Source organism: Lytechinus pictus, chromosome 8 (genome assembly GCF_037042905.1).
Source record: "Lytechinus pictus isolate F3 Inbred chromosome 8, Lp3.0, whole genome shotgun sequence".
In the NCBI taxonomy this organism is placed as follows: domain Eukaryota; kingdom Metazoa; phylum Echinodermata; class Echinoidea; order Temnopleuroida; family Toxopneustidae; genus Lytechinus; species Lytechinus pictus.
In genome coordinates, this window is record NC_087252.1 from 38,445,604 (window position 1) to 38,464,632 (window position 19,029).

Below are 19,029 nucleotides of genomic sequence, written 5' to 3' on the forward strand. Positions count from 1 at the left end.
GGGGTCTATTTGGGGGGTAAGAACCTGTCATATGACTCTGTATGTATTAAATGAAGGCGACAGTCAGTGTTTAAACAGTTCTTTACAATCACATACAGTGTTGTGTCTATCAAAAAGGGCGTAGACTGGTTTGAGCTTGGGGAGGTGCACACCCGGCTTGGGAGGTGGAACTAAAGTGGTATAATTGTGGAGGTGGAACTAAAGTTTGGAAAATCAGCTCTTGAAAGCAGAAGAAGGGGTACAAATTTCGTTTTGCTTGCCAGTGTCGGAACTCCTCTGCCTCAGCGGAAGGGCCGTGCACGTGCACCCATTGCACCCCCGGTCTGTTATCACTATATCGATAGCGAGCTGGATTCGAGTGTAAATCATGTCGTCTAGTCCTGACAGTTCCGGGGATGATTACGAAAAAAAAATATTCAGGCTGTATCCATACCGTTTCAACGCATGGTTCGGTGATATCTAAGTAAAATTTTAAGCTAAATTCAAGAATTGTGCAGATCAGTGGAAATATTTTAGTTTGGGGGTTTGAAGAAAGAGGTTGTTGAAATAATTTGTGAGTGAGAGAAAGGAAAGGATCGAGGAAGAAAGAAGAAAGAAAGAAAGAAAGAAAGAAGGGCAAACTATAAGAGGGGTGTACAAAAGATATTTAGATGATGGGGGACAAGGGATTAAAGCGGGAGAAATCAAATACCAGGAAAAACTTTTGTTTCGCTTATTCATTGCCCTTTATTTCTATTAATGATTCCTAAACAAGGGCAGTCCAAGAATATCACTATTTTAAATCATTTATTAATGTATTTATTTGTATTTTCTTATTGATTTATTTTCATTAGGCCTACCATTATGATTAAAAAAAATACATATTTCCTCTTTACCATCTTTTGGAAAATCGGGGGGGGGGGTGTAGAACCCTGCGCCCCTTTAGTGATGATGTAGACCCGTTCCTTATGCAAAGACATTAACAGGCTTATATTTAGGCCTTTACTTCACTTAAATCAATTAACAGCATAGCGTTAATTTACATGAAACAAAGTCACTTCCTCATAGCATAACACGCAGCTGTCTCTGACTGGACTCAAGAGGGCGGTAGTCATATTTATTGAAAATTTAATCAGTTTTAAACTATAATTTACCGTCCCCTCGCAGAATTGGTATTGTGCTCTTTTATCTCCGACAGCTGTGATGATTAAATTATTCATTTAATCAGAAAATCTAAGACCCCAGGATACATAGTTGGTTTCAAAAAATGTATCGTCTGTTTTAGATGAAAATTAATATACTGCTTGATGTTTCTTGATAAGGATTAACCGATAATTGAATTTAGATATTCTTAGCAATTTTCAAACATTGAAATTAATATCTAAACTAAGTAATAATTGTCTTTTAACAGGCAATAATGGAATTGGTTGCTTCTGCTTATAATAAGCACCCCGTTATCTTGATCATAACAGCAATGATTTGGACGAAGTGGATGCATTCAGGTGAGTACATCTATGCATGCAGGGACGGATCCAACATTAAGGGAGGGGGGGGGGTTGCAATAAAAGAAAACGACAAACCAAAACAATTTTATACCTTCCTTGGGGTGCTTTTTCCGTACAGTTTTGTCGATGTGCTGTGTCTGGAATGCTAGTGAAAAGTTTTAATTCAGGGCCTATTGCTAACATAGTAAAAGAGATTTATGTTGCCATTCATGCTTTAATCTACTTTACCAAAGCAAGGTTAGGCCCACTACTATGTCAGCACAGCGCCCAAAATTCCACGTGAGCATATTAAATCACAGTATTATATATTTTTTTTCATGGACTTTCCTCTTCCTAGGATCTCATGAGGTAATTATGAGCAGTGTAAATTAATCGCATTCATGGCATTGACGATAGGTTTAAATCGATGATAACTGTTTCTGTTTATGTTAACTCCCGTAGGAACTCGACAGGACAGCATTTTTGCTGGTAAACGCCAAGCTGGTATATAACCAATTACCTACGAAACATTTTACGTCTAGGTTGATCACTCATAGTGGCTGACCTTATAGACTACAGATATTACTCTCGGGCCTTTATTTTTAATCTATGGCAGAGTGGGGATTCGAACTTACAACCTTCCGATTATGAGTCCAATGATCTAACCACTGGACCACACAACCAGTATTCTAAAACAAAACAAAAATCCCCTTCTCTTTCATTTTGCCCAGTCAATCTATATCTACCCTCTCGATCTCCAACTCCCCTTCCTCTCTCACTGACTCACCCCCCCCCCCCCCCGGAAACCCCACCCGCGCGCGCACACACACACACAAACACTCCCTGTCCGTTTTAACTTTTCTGGAGCGGGAATGAGGCATGGAGAAGAGGGTAGGCGTACACTCGTTCTTATTTACATGTAGAGACAATTTCGTTATTCATTTCCTGGTCCCATTCCTTTATATTCTTATAATGACACAATTTTCTATGACCACAGGCATACCTTCTTAAGCGACTCAAAGATTAATGCTTGAATCATACCCAAGTTAAGTTTCAGTATTGTTTGTTAACATCTTTCTTCTTGCTTTCTCATATCTCTATCAGTAACAGTTGCTCAGCAAACAGTCGTATCAACGCCTGACCATCTATCCGCCAAAGAAGGAGAGACAGTGACATTAGTTTGCATTTACGAGCCTAAGACGACTGAATTATATTTTGGCTCTCTCACATGGCAAATGGATTCAAGTGTGTTAGCAGCGTACAGTTGTCCTAATGCTTGCAGCAGAACGAACCAAAATCTAGACCATTATTCTTTGGACGTTGATTTGATTTCAAGCGGCAATTTGACAATCAGAGATGTCTCTTTGGAGGATGACAATGAGTATCAGTGTATAGTGACCAGCTACTATGGGACTGGTGGGAGTACATCCCGCTTCATCGTTAATGGTGAGTAATTGGAAGGGGGGGGGGTCAATGTTATTGGAGAGTGGACAGTATCGGCGAGAAAAAAAGAGACTAGGTGCACAATAACGCCAAAATGAGAAAAAGACTGCTAAATCACGATGGCCTAAAACGCCAAAAGAGTATGTAATTTTCAAATCTGGTGGGACATCTGCACAAGAATGCCTGGGGAGCGTTTCATGAAAGGATTTTATCCGACAAGTCCTGTTTTATCCGACAGTTACCATAGTAACAGCGCTTCTCAGCCAATCAGAATCAGGGAAAGTTGTCAGATCTGACAACTTGTCGGACAAAAATGATGATGAAACGCTCCCCTGGTTAGGGTGTGCAAATCTGGGACATCTCGGGGGAAATCTGCGTCTAGAGTGTCCTAGCGGCTTGCCCTTGAATCCTCCCCTATAGGGTGCTATTTTCAGGACGATCCTCGCAGATGCTGTCCACTGGTCAATGGCAGTGACCCCCTCCTCACCCGTCGGCGAGGGTAGGCTATTTGTTTGGGACAATGACTGATGACAATGAATTTTTAATGAAGTTCAAATATCTTTATTTCTTCTCTTTGATTACTGTATGAATTATTCATATAAATTATCTCTTAGGGGATATATACATATTTTTTAAGCTCTTGTATCATTCCATGTTATATGCAAGTTAATAGCTTTTTATCATTACTGCATCATTATCATTCGGGCTACGCAACATACGGAGTAATATAAAGAGTTGTTTGTATTCTTATAAAGTAAGGACTGTTATCTGCTCTGTGTATAGATATACCCCCTCTGATTTTGATTTCATAAAATTATACAGTCCTAGCATGTGCTCGAGCAAACTTTCCGAACTAAATACCACACTGTAAAAAATGAAGTGCTAATTTAGCACTTACAGTGCTTGTATAGTGACTGCACTACGAGTGCCGATTTTCTAGTTTAAATTTGAACTAGAAAATCAGCACTCGTAGTGCAGTCACTATACAAGCACTGTAAGTGCTAAATTAGCACTTCATTTTTAACAGTGCAAGTGCGGGAACACACCTGATTTACGTTGGAACATTAAAATAACCTGCTGATGAACTACACCTCTAAAGGCAACCTCCTGAAAAATAATGATAAATACCAAGATATAAGAATGTAAGATTGCATTAAAGGTCGAAAGGCTACCCTATAATGCCAAGATTTTTTAATAAGAAAAAATATGTTATTATCTACTTGTTTTGGGTATTTGATTTTTTCTTTTTTTTTTACATTTGAAACTGGAGTTTTTTAGAGGGTAATGATTTTGTCATTTCTTGTTATCACTCTTCCAAAGTAAATAGGCCTACGTGAAACTGTAATGCAATATCGAGGGAGCAATAATTTATAGCAACTGGCAATAACAATCGAATTCAATATAAAATGGCACAACAAATTAACACAAAAATCAAATGATATGACGATGTGAATTCTGATATTTGTAATACATAGTAAATCATGTAAATAAGGTCTTCAATTTCAAAGGGGGGGGGCACACTTCTAATTTAACAGCATTTTTACATCACAATGTTTAATTGTGCCTCTCGAATGGGGGGGCACGGACCGGCTCCCCCCCCCCCCCCTTGGATCCGCCAGTGCCCACAACCATCTTTCTTTGGAATGCTTGACTGAAATCAAGTTCTTTTTACTCGCTCCCCGTAGTTCCACCTGTAAGCATAGAACTCTCGGACGCAATGACATCTGGTGGCCACGGACAAGGAGTTGTCGTCCCCGTCCTGTCTGGCCAAACATACACCTTCACCTGCACAACTCAACCTGGTGCAAACCCCCCTGCAGACCTCGAATGGACGTCCACCACCGCTCGTTTCACCCAGGATGATACGGTTGACCAGCAAGTGACCGGTAGTAAGCTGATGATGTCCAGTAGAGAGGTGACCTTCATTCCATCGATGGCTGACCATCTGACAGCGGTCACTTGCGAAGCGACACATCCTGCTCTTGTGACACCGTTGACCAAATTCATTCAGCTTGATGTACAAGGTAGGCCTGAAACTAGCCCCAAAACTCCTACATACACCAACCCACACACACACACACACACCCACACCCTTACTCACACAAATAATGAACCATAGCAACATATTTCTTTATAGGGTCTTGATCATATCATTGTGTAAATTGGACAATGTATGGCAAGTGGGGGTTTATAAAGTTTAGTATATGGACTTGTATTTAATCTTAATAAAAATACATATTACATCAATAAAACAATCAAATTTGGACATGACGTCTGTTGATGATATTTAATCAGGAAAATTAAAGTAATGAAGAAAAAAAAGAATGACACTCATTAAGAAAATGCCTTCGAGTAATAAAAATGTACAAAAATGATTAACACCATTTGTATTACCACATGTTGTTGGAAGACATCCAACGACGTTGATCTTGAGTACATTTTTGACCAAGATTTAAATATATATACCTGTATATCCCTTGCCATCGTCCTGTGGGGATGTTTCACCGTCACCCCCCCCCCCCTCCCCTTCCATCGAGATATCCATGGCCCTTCTTTCATCAGTACTGTCATTGTTCTATCCAGTGCCACCAACGAATGTGACCATCGCTTTCAAAGTCGCCATCATTTCTGACGGTGGAACACTAACCCTTGATGAAGGCACCGAGAACATCGTCACCTGCAAGAGCATTGGAACAAGACCAGCCTCTGTAATTACATGGTACCTCGATGGGGTACATGTAACGTCCGGGGTCCGTAGATCGGAGTATTCCCCAAGTGCTAACGACAGACGCTTACAGGATGCGTCAAGTAGCATCATCATCCAACCTTCTAGAGAACATCATGAGCAGGTTCTGCGCTGCCAAGCGACCACCTTTGGCATCAGCCGTGACGTTAGTATTAGACTCTCCGTCAATGGTACGATGAAATTCTTAAACTGACCTCTTAAGAAATGTAGATATTATAACATATCACATGAATCTTTCCCTATACATAACAGGAAAAAAATTGTTTATTAGTGAGTACGGAAATTTAAAATTCCAAAATTTTGTGTAGACCTACTACCACTCTATTTCATTAAACTGGCATATCAGAATCTAACGTTGCTCTCCAAAATAAGTTCCCCTCTTTCTTGGCATCGGCGTATGTTAATAGACCGTATACCAGTGGCATCACTATCAGCCCTGAGTGGAGTGTCAAGCCTTGGTGTACACGTAAACCCCATTCCATTTATAGTAAGCGCGACTTACTCTAAAGCATGCTTGTTAAGAGTGCGGCCTAAAATTATTACTGACATGTCCATCATAATATGCAAAAAAAAAAAACATTTAATTATCTTTCAAACGCTATTGCATAACCTTGTTTAGAGTCTAGCATTTAGATCTATGAAACAACTGAGATCGAATATAGCAAGACAACAAGTAATTATTATTATTTTTTTTTTATTTATTCGGCATAATCAAATACATAAACAACATAAGGAGAGTCACATGGATGCCGGGAAAGGAAAAAGATTAACTAAATAACTATAACCCGAAGGTCTTCCTTTCCAATCCATGTGACTTTACAAAGATAACATACATACATGTACTACAAAATAGTAAAATACAACTATATAGTTGTTGAAGATGACAACAAATTAAATTAGAATCAAATCAAGAATTAAAAAGAAGAAGTGTCAACCTGGGTAGAAGTAGAGCTCACGAGAAAAAAAAATTATTTCAAATAATAATTAAATGTGAGCACGTGCCCAGATTGACACAATCTGAATGAAGAGGGCGCTGTGCAATAAATGATTTAGCATGCATGTATACAAAATGATTGGCATATAAATTAAGTTTGATTAGACCCTATACATGTAGGCTGAAAAGCCAACATTATGATTGAGACAAGAGATTACTGGTCCCCCCCCCCCCGCAATATATGACCAAAAGCAATTTTTACAAATTCATTGATGTAAACTGAGAATTATTATGATCAATGTAAGGAATTTGGAACAATTAATTCAGAAAAAAAACACACACGTCAGAGTCTCATGTACACTGCACAACATAAAGCTTACAAAAATCTGGAAAGCTGTCAGAGCTTAAATTTAAATTAGTTGAAAAATAAAATGAGTTTACATTCAACCGGTTGATAATACATGTTGTTTTGATTTATTAAGCCAGGTGTGAAAGGACAGTAGTACAATATCTACCTTTAAGGTAGAAGGTAGTGAATCCCACACACGAGGAAATGTATGAATAGCAGAACCATGCAATCTTTGGGTGCGAGCTTTTAGATGTTTGAATTGAATCACTTCAAAATATCTGGGATTAACATGGATATTATATACAACAGCTTCACATTTTATGAGGCAAAATAGTACTTTAACAATAAAACTCATCAAAAGATTATTCCGTCTAGAATTGAGGGTGTACCACTTCAAGTTTTGAAGACGTATGGGATACTCCATTTCCTGTCTTCTCTGCTTGAGAATAATGCGCGTTGCTCGCCTTTGTATTTTTTCAATTTTATCAATATGTCCCTTACTATGTAAAAACCAGGCTGGTTGCCCATATTCAATGAGTGGGAGAACAAGGCTCTTGTACAAACACATTAAAGTGTCACTGGATAGATGTTTTGCTACACTGATAATGAAGCCTAACATGCGGTTTGCCCTTGATACCACATAATCAACATGATTTGACCAAGTCATTCCGCTGTTTAAAATAACACCAAGGTATTTGAACTCTGAGACAACCTCGAGAGCCAAGTTGTTGATATGGTAATGAGGCTGCCCAGGATTCCTACCTTGGGTTATTCGCATAACCTTACATTTGGAAATGTTAAGTTTCATATCATTTTTCTTACACCAGTCACTGATTGCCGTCAGGTCAGACTGCAATAAATTTTCGTCCTCTTGGGTATGGATAGCACGGAAAACCAGTGAGTCGTCAGCAAATAACATCTGACCAGTGCCAGACATGACTCTAGAAAAAAATATCATTAATGAGTAAATCAAACAGGAGCGGGCCGATTACGCTACCCTGTGGTATTCCAGAAGTAACCGAGTACCAACTTGAGTAACAGCCTTTGTAAACAATTCGCTGTTGACGGTCTTGTAAGAAAGACTTAAGCCATTTCCAGATATTACCACATATATTAAACTGTGTAGCTAATTTCATCAAAAGTACATCGTGAGGCATAACATCGAATGCCTTGGCAAAGTCTAAGAAAACTGCATCAATTTTTGGAGGACAGGGTTTGTCAAGAATATTCAACCAGGCATTAGTTACATTCATCAATTGTGTTACACATGAACGACCTTTCATAAACCCGTGCTGCTGGGAATTCACCAGACAGTAGTCATCCAAATGGGCTCTGATAGATTTCGCCAGAACGGATTCCATCAGTTTAGAAACTATAGATGTTAGTGCTTTAGGTCTGTAGTTTTTCAAGTTATCTATCGCCACTCTTGTGAACAGGCGTAACATGAACTGTTGATGTAGAATTTGCATAGTATGAAACTCTAGAACCCAAGAGCTTACTCTTCTCACTGTTACATACATTTACATATGTGAAAGACACTATGGTACCATCACATCAGTTGGAATTATCATGGTCAGATATGATTGGTGAATTGACAAGGTCATTATGACCACCCAAGTTTATTGGAATAGGACCATGAATACAGACTAAAATCATGAATAAGAGCATCTCCCACTCCATTGTTATCCTAGTATGTGATAATGAACACTAATAATCAGAATAAGTACTCATATACACCAGTAAATGCATAACCATTCATCGTTTGAATTAAATATATATATAGGCCCTGTACAAATATACAGCATTCACACAACCCAACACAAAAATCTATATGTGGGAGGTACCAGATTTCAAGCTTAATTCTGGCATGTACAATGTATAAAAGTATCAGTAAAAATCTCACCAATAATAATGTCATCCAGCAATAAAAACCAAATATCCCAGCACTTTGGTTATCCAAAAACTATATGGTATCAATTTGAAACAATTTTACACACCAGAAAAGGAAAATTTAAAGTGAAAAAAAAAAAAATTGCAAAGACAACTGAAATCAATGTTTACAGTTGCACAGCGCCCTCTCTCTATAAGTCTGGTGGGAAGACTAGTAGTTCGAGTTTTCAGTACTCTCTCCATGATGATCTTGAATGCAGCTATTGCTATTCCAGACCGGTCGCTGGATTTCCTTTTAACATCTTCCATCAGATGTGGCCGTGCTACATAAGGTTGTGCTACATATAATTAAGTAAACTCTGCAAAACCACCAGTTCCATCATGGCTGCATTCGCTTCAACTGTGGCATTTGTGATGTCTTCGAGAAGACAAAAACAATTTTTTTTTTGCGGTTTATCAGCAAACATTTCTTCTTCCCACGACTACAGCGTTAATTACATTTTGTAGTTATTTGTCGTAGTCACTATTCACAACAGCATCATCTGCATTTCTTTTACATTGATTGACTACTCCGATGTTGCATCAAAACTAATTCTTAACAGTCGAGACTTCATAATCTTCCCAAGATGATTTTATATTTTAAAAAGTCATGATTCTAAGATATCAATACCCTCAATAATCATCACAAATTTTCGATAAGTAATATAACTCGACATAATCAGTAGGTGACACTGTTTCCTTCCCCATTCTCTGATCATGATCATCTGACCCATTGGTAAAATCAGTGATACGTCTTCCGTACTATCTTTGGTAGATGGTAACTTAGTATACAGGGGAACAGTTTCACAAACCATAGTTTCAGTTATTTCCATTTATCTATTTCCACTCAGCCAATTAGATACAAGGATTTTAGTATCTTATAACAGTTGTCACCAGATAGCCACTTGGTCGATTTTTCACTCGTCTTCCAATCATGAAACATTTACGAATACTAAGAATCGTGATGCCGCTTCCTTATATTTAACGTGTGTCTGACCAGGTCCACCTGATCCACCAGTAATCAGTGGTATCCCGGACACCATCGATGAAAATCAGCAAACATCCATCACCTGCGAAGCCGACAATGGCCAGCCATCCCCCTCCTTCCAATGGTTCATTGGAACCAGGAACATCAGTGCGGATGCAACGCTTCAGGTATCCGCAGACGCCAGGAACCGTATCGACGCCTTGAGTCAATTGCGGTACCTGCCTCTGAGGGAGGACAACGGGCTGGTGTTGCAGTGTAATGTCATTCATGACCAGCTCTCGCAGCCATTGAGAGCGATGAGTGGTAAACTAGTGGTCAATTGTAAGTTGATATGGATATTTCGTGGGATTTGGATATGAGGGTGTGTGTGTGTGTGTGTGTGCGTGTGTGTGTGTATATACAGTAAATGCCATATCGACACTCATTGTTGATCTTTCATACGACTGTATATTCTTTTGTCTTTTTCTCAACTTATACCTCGGTCACATTTGCTCTACGGCGGCCGTTCGGCGAGTCGAAACAGCCATTTTATTAGATTTAAATCAAGCCACCTATATGTAGCTGGTACAAAAAAATGTTAAAACGGCTGTTTTCGACTCGCCGTACGGACACCGTAGAGCAAATGTGACAGAGGTATAATTTTTATAATATTCAATTATCAAACCGTGGTTAAAATCCTTAGTAATTCACTGTGTCTTCAACAGTACTTTATGCATGTTTGTTATATATTATTTACTCTCTACTGATGATGATGTTCGTCCTTCTCTAGCGAAGACGACAACAACCTTAAAACTTTCTCTGGGTACGAAGATGGCCGAATAGACCAAACTTCGCTATAAAAATATATCTAATGCATTGTGAGCAAGCAAAAGACGGCAGTGCATGGGGGCAGGCAATTGATGGCACTTGCTGTCTTTTTCGACGCTGGCGTTTTTGTTCTTGCTTGTCCACATGTCTTGACTCGTCAGCCTTGCATACCAGCCCCCACCATGGTGCGCCAGGCAGAACAGTCAGTCTGCAAGCCCCTGTGTTAATGAGCAAATGAGCAAGATTTATCCAAGTCATCTCGTGGCTGAATTCATGTCCCTGCAAAATCTCGTGAATTGTGAGACTTTGTTTCTCAAAGAATTTAACCACTTTCTCCTTGAGTAAAATTGATTATTGTTATACCATATGAAAGAGTAAACGTTCTTCTTTATACTAATTATTTCTTTTGAATAAAATATTTTGATAAATAAGTGAATGATAGGCATGAAAAGATGCCTTAATCGGAATTTTCTTCCACTTTTTCTCTTGCATATTGTGCAAAATTTTGTGTTTTAGGCACAAACATTATTTATATCATCAGAAAGCTCAAACTCTATACTTTCTTACAATGTCACTCTTGATATGTGGCACCTTTTAGATGGGTCAGCAGCCAGCTTTTTCCACCAAAATGCAAGACGAGATTTCTGAAATGTCTGAGTAGCAAAAAATCCAGAATTCTGATTGGTTGAATAGTGTTTTCAAAACAACAGGCGCGGGTAATTTGAAGAAATTACCACATGGGAAGTGTGACCTTGCAGATGCCCAGTGTGGGAACATTGGAATTTGCGTGGGTGTGTGGTGTCTATGACCAATCAAAGCGCAGCATTCTTGTTTTTAAACTGCTAAATGTACTTGGCCTATGAAAAGCTGGTTGCTGACCCATCTAAGATACCTCTTCTTATCAAAAATTATATCATATTAAAGCTTAGATCTTCAGCTTTATCATAATTTACAAAATATTTGGGCCCAACCAGAAATTAAGTGTAAAAACAACAAGTTTTGTTGCATGAAAATATTTTTTTTTTTTTCAGGTTTTAGATCGAAAGTTTCACCTATGTTACAAATTTTTTTTAAAAATCCAGATACATGACCTAAAAGAATGATATTTCTTCTTTATAAAGATACCAAAAACATGAAATTTTGTCAATATTTAGAGCAGCAATGGCCGAATAAAAAGAGGTGTTTTCATCCGCACCAACCTCATTAACAATGCAAAAACCCTCTAGTCATGAATATTACTTGGATAAAAGAAGCTACTTTTTGAGGGCTTGCCGACTGTCTGAGAACGGTTGTCCTCAGCTGATTTCTCTATTAATTCTACTCTCTATTATTGCCTACAACGACTAGACTGTCCAGCGATCGTTGACGTAACCATCTGTCCTGAGGTTAAGGAGCGGTCTTCGGAGGTCATGGTTTGTCGATCGGGGCCAAGCAATCCTACGTGTAATCTAGTCTGGATCGAAGGTATATTTCACTTGCAAACATAAGGGAGGGCTACGTGATCTCAAAACTGTAATAATTATAATGATAAAAGCCAACATTAACGCGCTTAATACAAATATTTCGGAGTGTTGCTTATTATTACCTCTGCGCTAGCATTTACCCTTCTTAGGCACTTTTAAAGTTGTTTTCGAGGAATTCCTACGGGTTGCCCATTTATTATGCTAAGCACATCTTTGAGATTCAGTGGCGGGTCGTGGGAGGGGGCATTTCCGTCCAATGTCCCCCCCCCCCTTTAGAGTCACATTCATTATTTTGTTTAGTATTACTATTATTTTCTTTATTTTGCTTGTCAAATTTAACCCGGGACAAACTAGTCTTTACTTTTTAGTGAAAACCTTTTTTTAATTATTTTCTTCACTTTTTGCTTGTCACATTTTCCTTGGGCAAATGTCCCCCCCCCCTTTGGAAAATCCTGGATCCGCCCTTGTTCAGATTAATGATAACATACCATAAAGGTTTTTTCTTATTGGATATTCCAAATACAAATCATTACACAATATACAGGCAGAATATTACATTTGTTAAATTTTCTACACACATGATTATTGCAATCGATGACATAAAGATATCTTCCAATTGTTTCCATTAATGAGAGGGAAGGATGCCATATTTATATATACATTACATGTTCTTTGGATACTAAGCCTTCTATGTGTTTCAAGATCATTTTTGCTTCGATGTTTTTTTTTCGTTCATCTTTTTTTTTTGCTTGATCACTTAACCCCGCCTCCATGCCCACGACCACTTCCATGTGTTGGTGCCCGAGTGTATAAGCAGTGATTTGAATGTTTGGAAAGGGAGAGATCAGAGAAAAAGAAAAAAATAAACTAATAAAGTAAATTTGCAATTGGTGCGCTGTCAGGAAAATGACGAGTGAGGGAAAGTTTAAATTCAAGAGAGTATTAAACCGTGGGTATGATGAAAACTTTAATTCCCTGTTTGTTATTCAAATAGTAGATTAAAGAGATTACATTTTATCCCATTTGTTCGACCGAATATAAATACCAAGCTGACAATTTCAAACGATATACAACAGATGTACAAACTATGAATGGTTTGAGACAATAAGGACGCAATTAGTTTTGTGGGTAGTGCAAGTAAAGAGGAAAATGCTTTTATGCTTTTGTAAATGCAGATAATAGAAAGCAAAGCAATGTTACAAAATAGAACATTAGGCATGTTTGTCATAATTGTAGGGTATGAAACCATTTATGAGCCAAACTACCTGCAGACTCACATTGAGGAGAGCTCTGAACCATTAGGATCCCGGACCACTCTTAGCTACATGAGAAACTTCACCCGACAAGACTACAGACAGAACTTCAAGTGTTGTACCACTGCAAGCCCATCATGTGACTCTATCGTCTGCTCAGAACCTTGCGTTCCTGATGTAAAATGTGAGTAGGGGCTACAGTTTTCCAACTCAACAGTCATAACTGTAATTGTATGTCTGGACAAAACGTACTGGAGTCGGTCTCGTCGCGCTGACTGTTGCCATGGTGGCATTTGGTCTGTTCACTAAAGATAACTTCCATATAAGGGCCGCGGAAACGGGGTGGGGAATGTGGGGCACCCGCACTTTTTTCAAAACCGTTTATAAAAACGTAAACATGACCATCTGATTAAGATTTTTTTGCATGCTCAGCCCCCACTTTCGGTTCAGTCCCCCCCCCCCCCCCCCACTTTCAAAACCATTCCGCGGCCCTGTTATATATGTTGATCTCAAAAATTGTTTCAACAGTGGAAGCAAGATTTCAGATCACGATAATGATAATCGTATCTTAATTACCTGACTTCACGATTAACTATCTAACACATGCATGACATGTCAGAACTTGAACACAATTGTCTGGTGGGGTTTCCTAACAATTGAGCACCAGTGTATGTTGAAGCAAGTTTTCAGATATATATTTGCTTATAACACTATTAAGAGCAACTTCGTCAGAGGTTTCGACTCTCTCTATGCCTATTAAAATCAAATAAAAGGCCATTAGTACCAGTAAGTCTTAGAGCATCTGTTAAATGCTCAGCGTTTCAAAGAATAAATTAATGCCATGTCCTTACATTACCTGGGTTGAGTGCAGCACAGTATTGATGAATTCGTTGCTGTATAATGCAGGATAATATTCAAGGATCTCCTAAATTGAAAAAAAATTGTTCTCGTGGTCCTAATAAAGAATATAGGCTCCGTGACACAAAGATTTCCGATTAATCGCTAATTTAAAAGAACGCTTCTGATTTGTTCCTAGTCAGTCAATTGAGCAAATTGCGCATGCATCAAATGTCTTGATAGGTCAGTTCATTTAGCAATTAATCGCTAACCTTTGTGTTACGGAGCCCTGGAGAAAATGTATTCTATACATTTATTTAAATTTTGCCATACGTTCTTCTGCTGGTTTATATGCATTTAATTACCGATGATGTGCTGCTATTATCGCTCTCCACAGTTCCACCAGAAGAACCCCTTATCTCCAGAAACATACCTGCCCGCCAAGTTTTAGAGGGCGCTGCAGACCTAGAATTCACCTGTCGAGCAGAAGGCAACCCCAGACCGGCTCTGACCTGGGTGATGACCGACAACGAAGGTTTGATGCTTGACCAGATGACTAATGAGGATGGCTCACAGCTATTTAGATTCAGAGATGTTAGAAGACAACACGCAGGGGTGTACAGATGCATCGCTAATAACAACATTCCACCAATGAGTAGCAATTATGAACAACTTATTGTGCTATGTAAGAGGACATTGCTTATAACTGTAGCCACATTAATCGAAGTAAGGCAAGCAAAGTACTTCATAATAGTTCCCAGCTACGATTCATTTCATGCATTCTAACAGAGGTTGAGGATTAAAAAATATCCCATATCAGGAACACGCATTTTTCCTGGATAAAATATTGAGTCAGAATCTTTTTACACGGGTACATATTATTATGCAATTTTATTTTGCACTATCTTACACAGCATCACATACATGTTCCCTCTATACCCAATAACTGGGTAATCATGTACACTGCATTTGCCATAATCATACCCACAGACATTCTATCATCATACAGTCTAATTCTCAAGTGGCTGCATATGGTACCCCATTTGTTTTAAAGGAAAAGTACGATCGAACAGGGGATAATCAACAGTTCATTCCTCATATCATTGCTTAGTAATTTGGTTTTAGTTCAAGTTCTCGATTCCGTGATAAAAAAATAACACAGTGCACAACAGCAGAAAACAAGAAATTCTAATTCTTCCAGTCACCAATATTTTCATGATTTTGTTTTTGCAATATTTGAGACTTCAAAGGTTTGACATAATTAAGAAATACTATTTCACGAGTAAAAAGTAAAGAAAGACAACATTATCTTAGACCCGAAGTTTCCATCCATACAGATGTTGATATTTCTGCTACTTTTGACAGTTCCGCCAACCATAGTAAGCAATGACAACTTCCGGGAAACGGCCGACGAGGGTCAAAATGCCACTCTAACCTGTGTCATGAAAGCCAACCCAAGCCCTGTTGTCAACTGGGAGAGGCTTGGCAACCATTCCGCACAGCTCTTTGACGGGACGCTGGTGGTGAATAATGTGATGAACAGTGATTATGAGAGCACAGTCACGAGTACCTTGAAGATTTTCGATGTGCAGCCCGTCATTGATCACGGTAATTACAGGTGCACCGCATTTAACGTCGTAGGAAGAGTTGAAGCTGTCATTAATCTCAACGCAACATGTAAGTCCATCAAACATGTCTGGTAAGCACGAGTATATGCAAGGGATATCAAGTAAAACAGTTTGACCTGCACATTTTACACCGGGATTTTACAAAGAAGGGGGAACTACTAAAATAGGCCTCGAGCCGTGCGCGGGTTTACTCCAATCTCGTATTCTCCTCGGGTCTCCTCCTTTATACCCATCGATTATCAATGATTATCTCTCTCTTTCTTCTCCTCTCCTTTCAAGTGGGCTCTGCTCATAGGCCCTTAACCGATTTTGCATAGGCTTAATTTTGAATTAAAAATAATGGTCACAACCGATCAACTAGTTTAAGTGGCCTCCAGATGGGGGGGGGGGGGGCTTGGGGTGCTTCACCCCCCCCCCCCCAAAAAAAAATAATAATAAAGAATAAAATGAATAGATAAAAATGAATAAATAAATGAGTAAAATGAAAGTAACGATCGAGAAAGAAGGTGGAATAGAAAAAAAGGAAAGAGTATATGGTTTCTGAATATTAAGTCAAAATATATCACAAAATTTGATTTTTGTAATAAGAATGACGAAATCTTTGCTCGCTTGCTTGCAACATTTTATACCTGCACCATGTTTCGCCCCCTCAATTTTTTTTTATTCATTACGCCACTGATTAGTTAATTTTGACTTTATACATGTACATCTGTATCTGTATACAGCTATCCCTGACCCCCCTTCTCTGCTGTTCGTCGAGCACAATCAGACTACATCTTCAACCCTCTTCGTCACTTGGAAACCCGGTTTTGATGGTGGACACCGGCAAGCATTCACTCTGCAGTACTGTCCGAACAACACCCAAGTGGGTGAGGATGGTTGTGGTGCTCTCATCAACCGGACATGGACATCGTGTAGGCTGGTTGGGCTACATCCATCCACTTGGTACCGGTTGACCATGTGGGCAGTCAATAGATTGGGTACCAGCAGTGCAGTAGGAACAATGGCTTACACAAGTGGTAAGTTCCTTCAGACATGTCAGAATTAGTGAGATGAATCCGACAAAGTCCTGGGCCCCGTTTCACGAATCTTGTTATAGCATTATGCAAAAACAGATACAAGCTACTGAAATCGTTCAATTTGATTGGCTGATAAGATTTTTATAGACATTGTGCACTTTTTACTTTAACAATATGAAAAGAGGTGTGTGTTTGGGTGTGATCTTTCATAAGTTTTTTTTTTTACCCCCGACAGTTCCCTTTTAAGGGGGGGGTGTATCCCCACCCAACGCCTCGGTAACATAAAGAGTGTATTTTATTTTGTCTGCTTAATGTATAAACTTGTATTATTCATATATAGAGTTGACATCCTTTTTTTTCTTAGACTCTACGGCACCGAGGCAAACACCAGTCTTACCAATCGCCCTTGGAGTGACGGGTGCTGTTGTTCTAATCCTACTTACCGTACTGGTTGCAATGCACTTCTGTGGGGCGTTAGGACGTAGGAAACGAAAGAAGGGCAAGTTGTTTAATTTTGTCAACTTTAACCATAATACCGACGTTCACATAAAGCCTTATTTTTACAATGCCGAAACCAGGACTGTGTAGAGTGAAGTGATACAAATCCGGTAGAACTCTAGCTTTTTTAAGAGAGGGTACTGTTTTTGAAAAAAAAAGAAAAATGAAGGTGATTTGGGTTTTTTTTTAATGACAAGCCAAAAAACGAGGGATTTCACTTTTAAATGAAATTGATTTTGGTCAGAAAAAAAATTGACAAGCAAAAGCGAAAAGGTTTTTATTCCAAAGTTGAAGGTGATTTTGGTTAAATTTCTACTTTTTAGCTTACCAACCCCCAACCCCATTTCCTGAGGGTGCTGCCTATGATGGATAACATACACAGCACCCCCCCCCCCCCCGCCCCTCCCCCATAAATCTTGGCGTGCTTCAGCATCCCCCGCTTCCCAGTGCCAAATTACGGTGGAACGGGTTAAGAAAGCGAAGATTTTGTTACGAAGCGTGTGCTGTAAAGGTCCCTTTTTCATAACCTATAATCAGGGAATTATAATTGATGGAGAAATATACAGAGCTAAAAGTAAGAAGTAATAATGTTTACCTATTATTTTTGTCATGGTTAAAGATTAGAATCAACCGAACGAAATAGAGAATCATCCAAAAGGGGAACAGTGCAGTGTGCCTACCCGCCTGGTTGTCTGGAGTTGGAATAAAAATGAAGATGCATGTATCAGGCAAAGTCTCCTCAGATCAGAAAGTCCGGACTAATTCGCTATACCTTTTTCTTTCCTTTTACATACATCTTACCTCATCTGATTCCGTACTTGCAGGGAAGGGAGAAGACATCCAACGTGGAAACCAAACGGTAAGTAGACCTGGGGCCTGCCTTACAAAAAGTTGCGATTGATCCGTTCAACAGTACTATTGAGCCAGCAAAGTCAACATTCAAAATGCATGTTTGCTCAAAATTGTTCCTAGATATGAATGTATATCCATAAGTTCATTGATTTCTTGACAGTTCGGTAGGTTCTCTTTTGTTTACAAAGGACATTTCGCATATTTCTTATACAAAAAAATTATGACACTGATGGATTTCCATAGAGTTATGATTGATTGGATCAATTGTAACTCTTTGTGAGATGGGGCTCTGTATTAGAGGCTATCATGGTATATTTTCTCATTGGTGTTTTATGTTTAATTTCATTTACTCATTAATTGATTTGTTGTCGTTATAAGTTCAACATTGAAAGGCACAATGAGATAACATTAAATACCGTTGTTTTTATAAAGGTGGAGCAAAGAATCTACACAGACCTTAACAAGGACCGATCATCTCTATCACCATGCTCACCAGGCCCAACTACTAGCCTCTACATGGGTCTGAAGCCTATTCCTGGCGACCAAGATTACGAGTGCATTGGTTCTGGTATTACTCAAGATAAGTCTGGAACTGTCTATATGAATATTGAAAAGTCAGACCAAGTAACCGGGCAAAAGAAACGGAACCTTGAAAAATCTAGTCCTGGTCCTACACGAAAGGCATCCGCGGCTGCATACGGAAATATAGACGCCAATGTTTCTTACGAATGTAATAGTGCCGAGTATGACAATGCGTCCTCCGCCTTGCAAAAAGGTTTCAATACCTACATGGAAATAAGAATGTAAACATTTAGCTATC

The 19,029-nt window shown here is 39.0% G+C and overlaps 1 protein-coding gene across 1 annotated transcript; it reads left to right on the top strand.

Annotated features, from left to right (window-relative positions):
* Positions 1–1,396: 1,396 nt before the first annotated feature.
* On the top strand, positions 1,397–17,506 carry LOC135155305 (nephrin-like). The gene is made up of 10 exons (XM_064104259.1): positions 1,397–1,481; positions 2,568–2,909; positions 4,592–4,930; positions 5,490–5,822; positions 9,865–10,173; positions 12,007–12,123; positions 13,359–13,559; positions 14,610–14,897; positions 15,578–15,889; positions 16,566–17,506. Exons 1-10 carry the CDS (start codon positions 1,397–1,399, stop codon positions 16,886–16,888), a joined length of 2,649 nt encoding a protein of 882 aa, XP_063960329.1. The 3' UTR covers positions 16,889–17,506.
* The last annotated feature ends 1,523 nt before the right edge of the window (positions 17,507–19,029 follow it).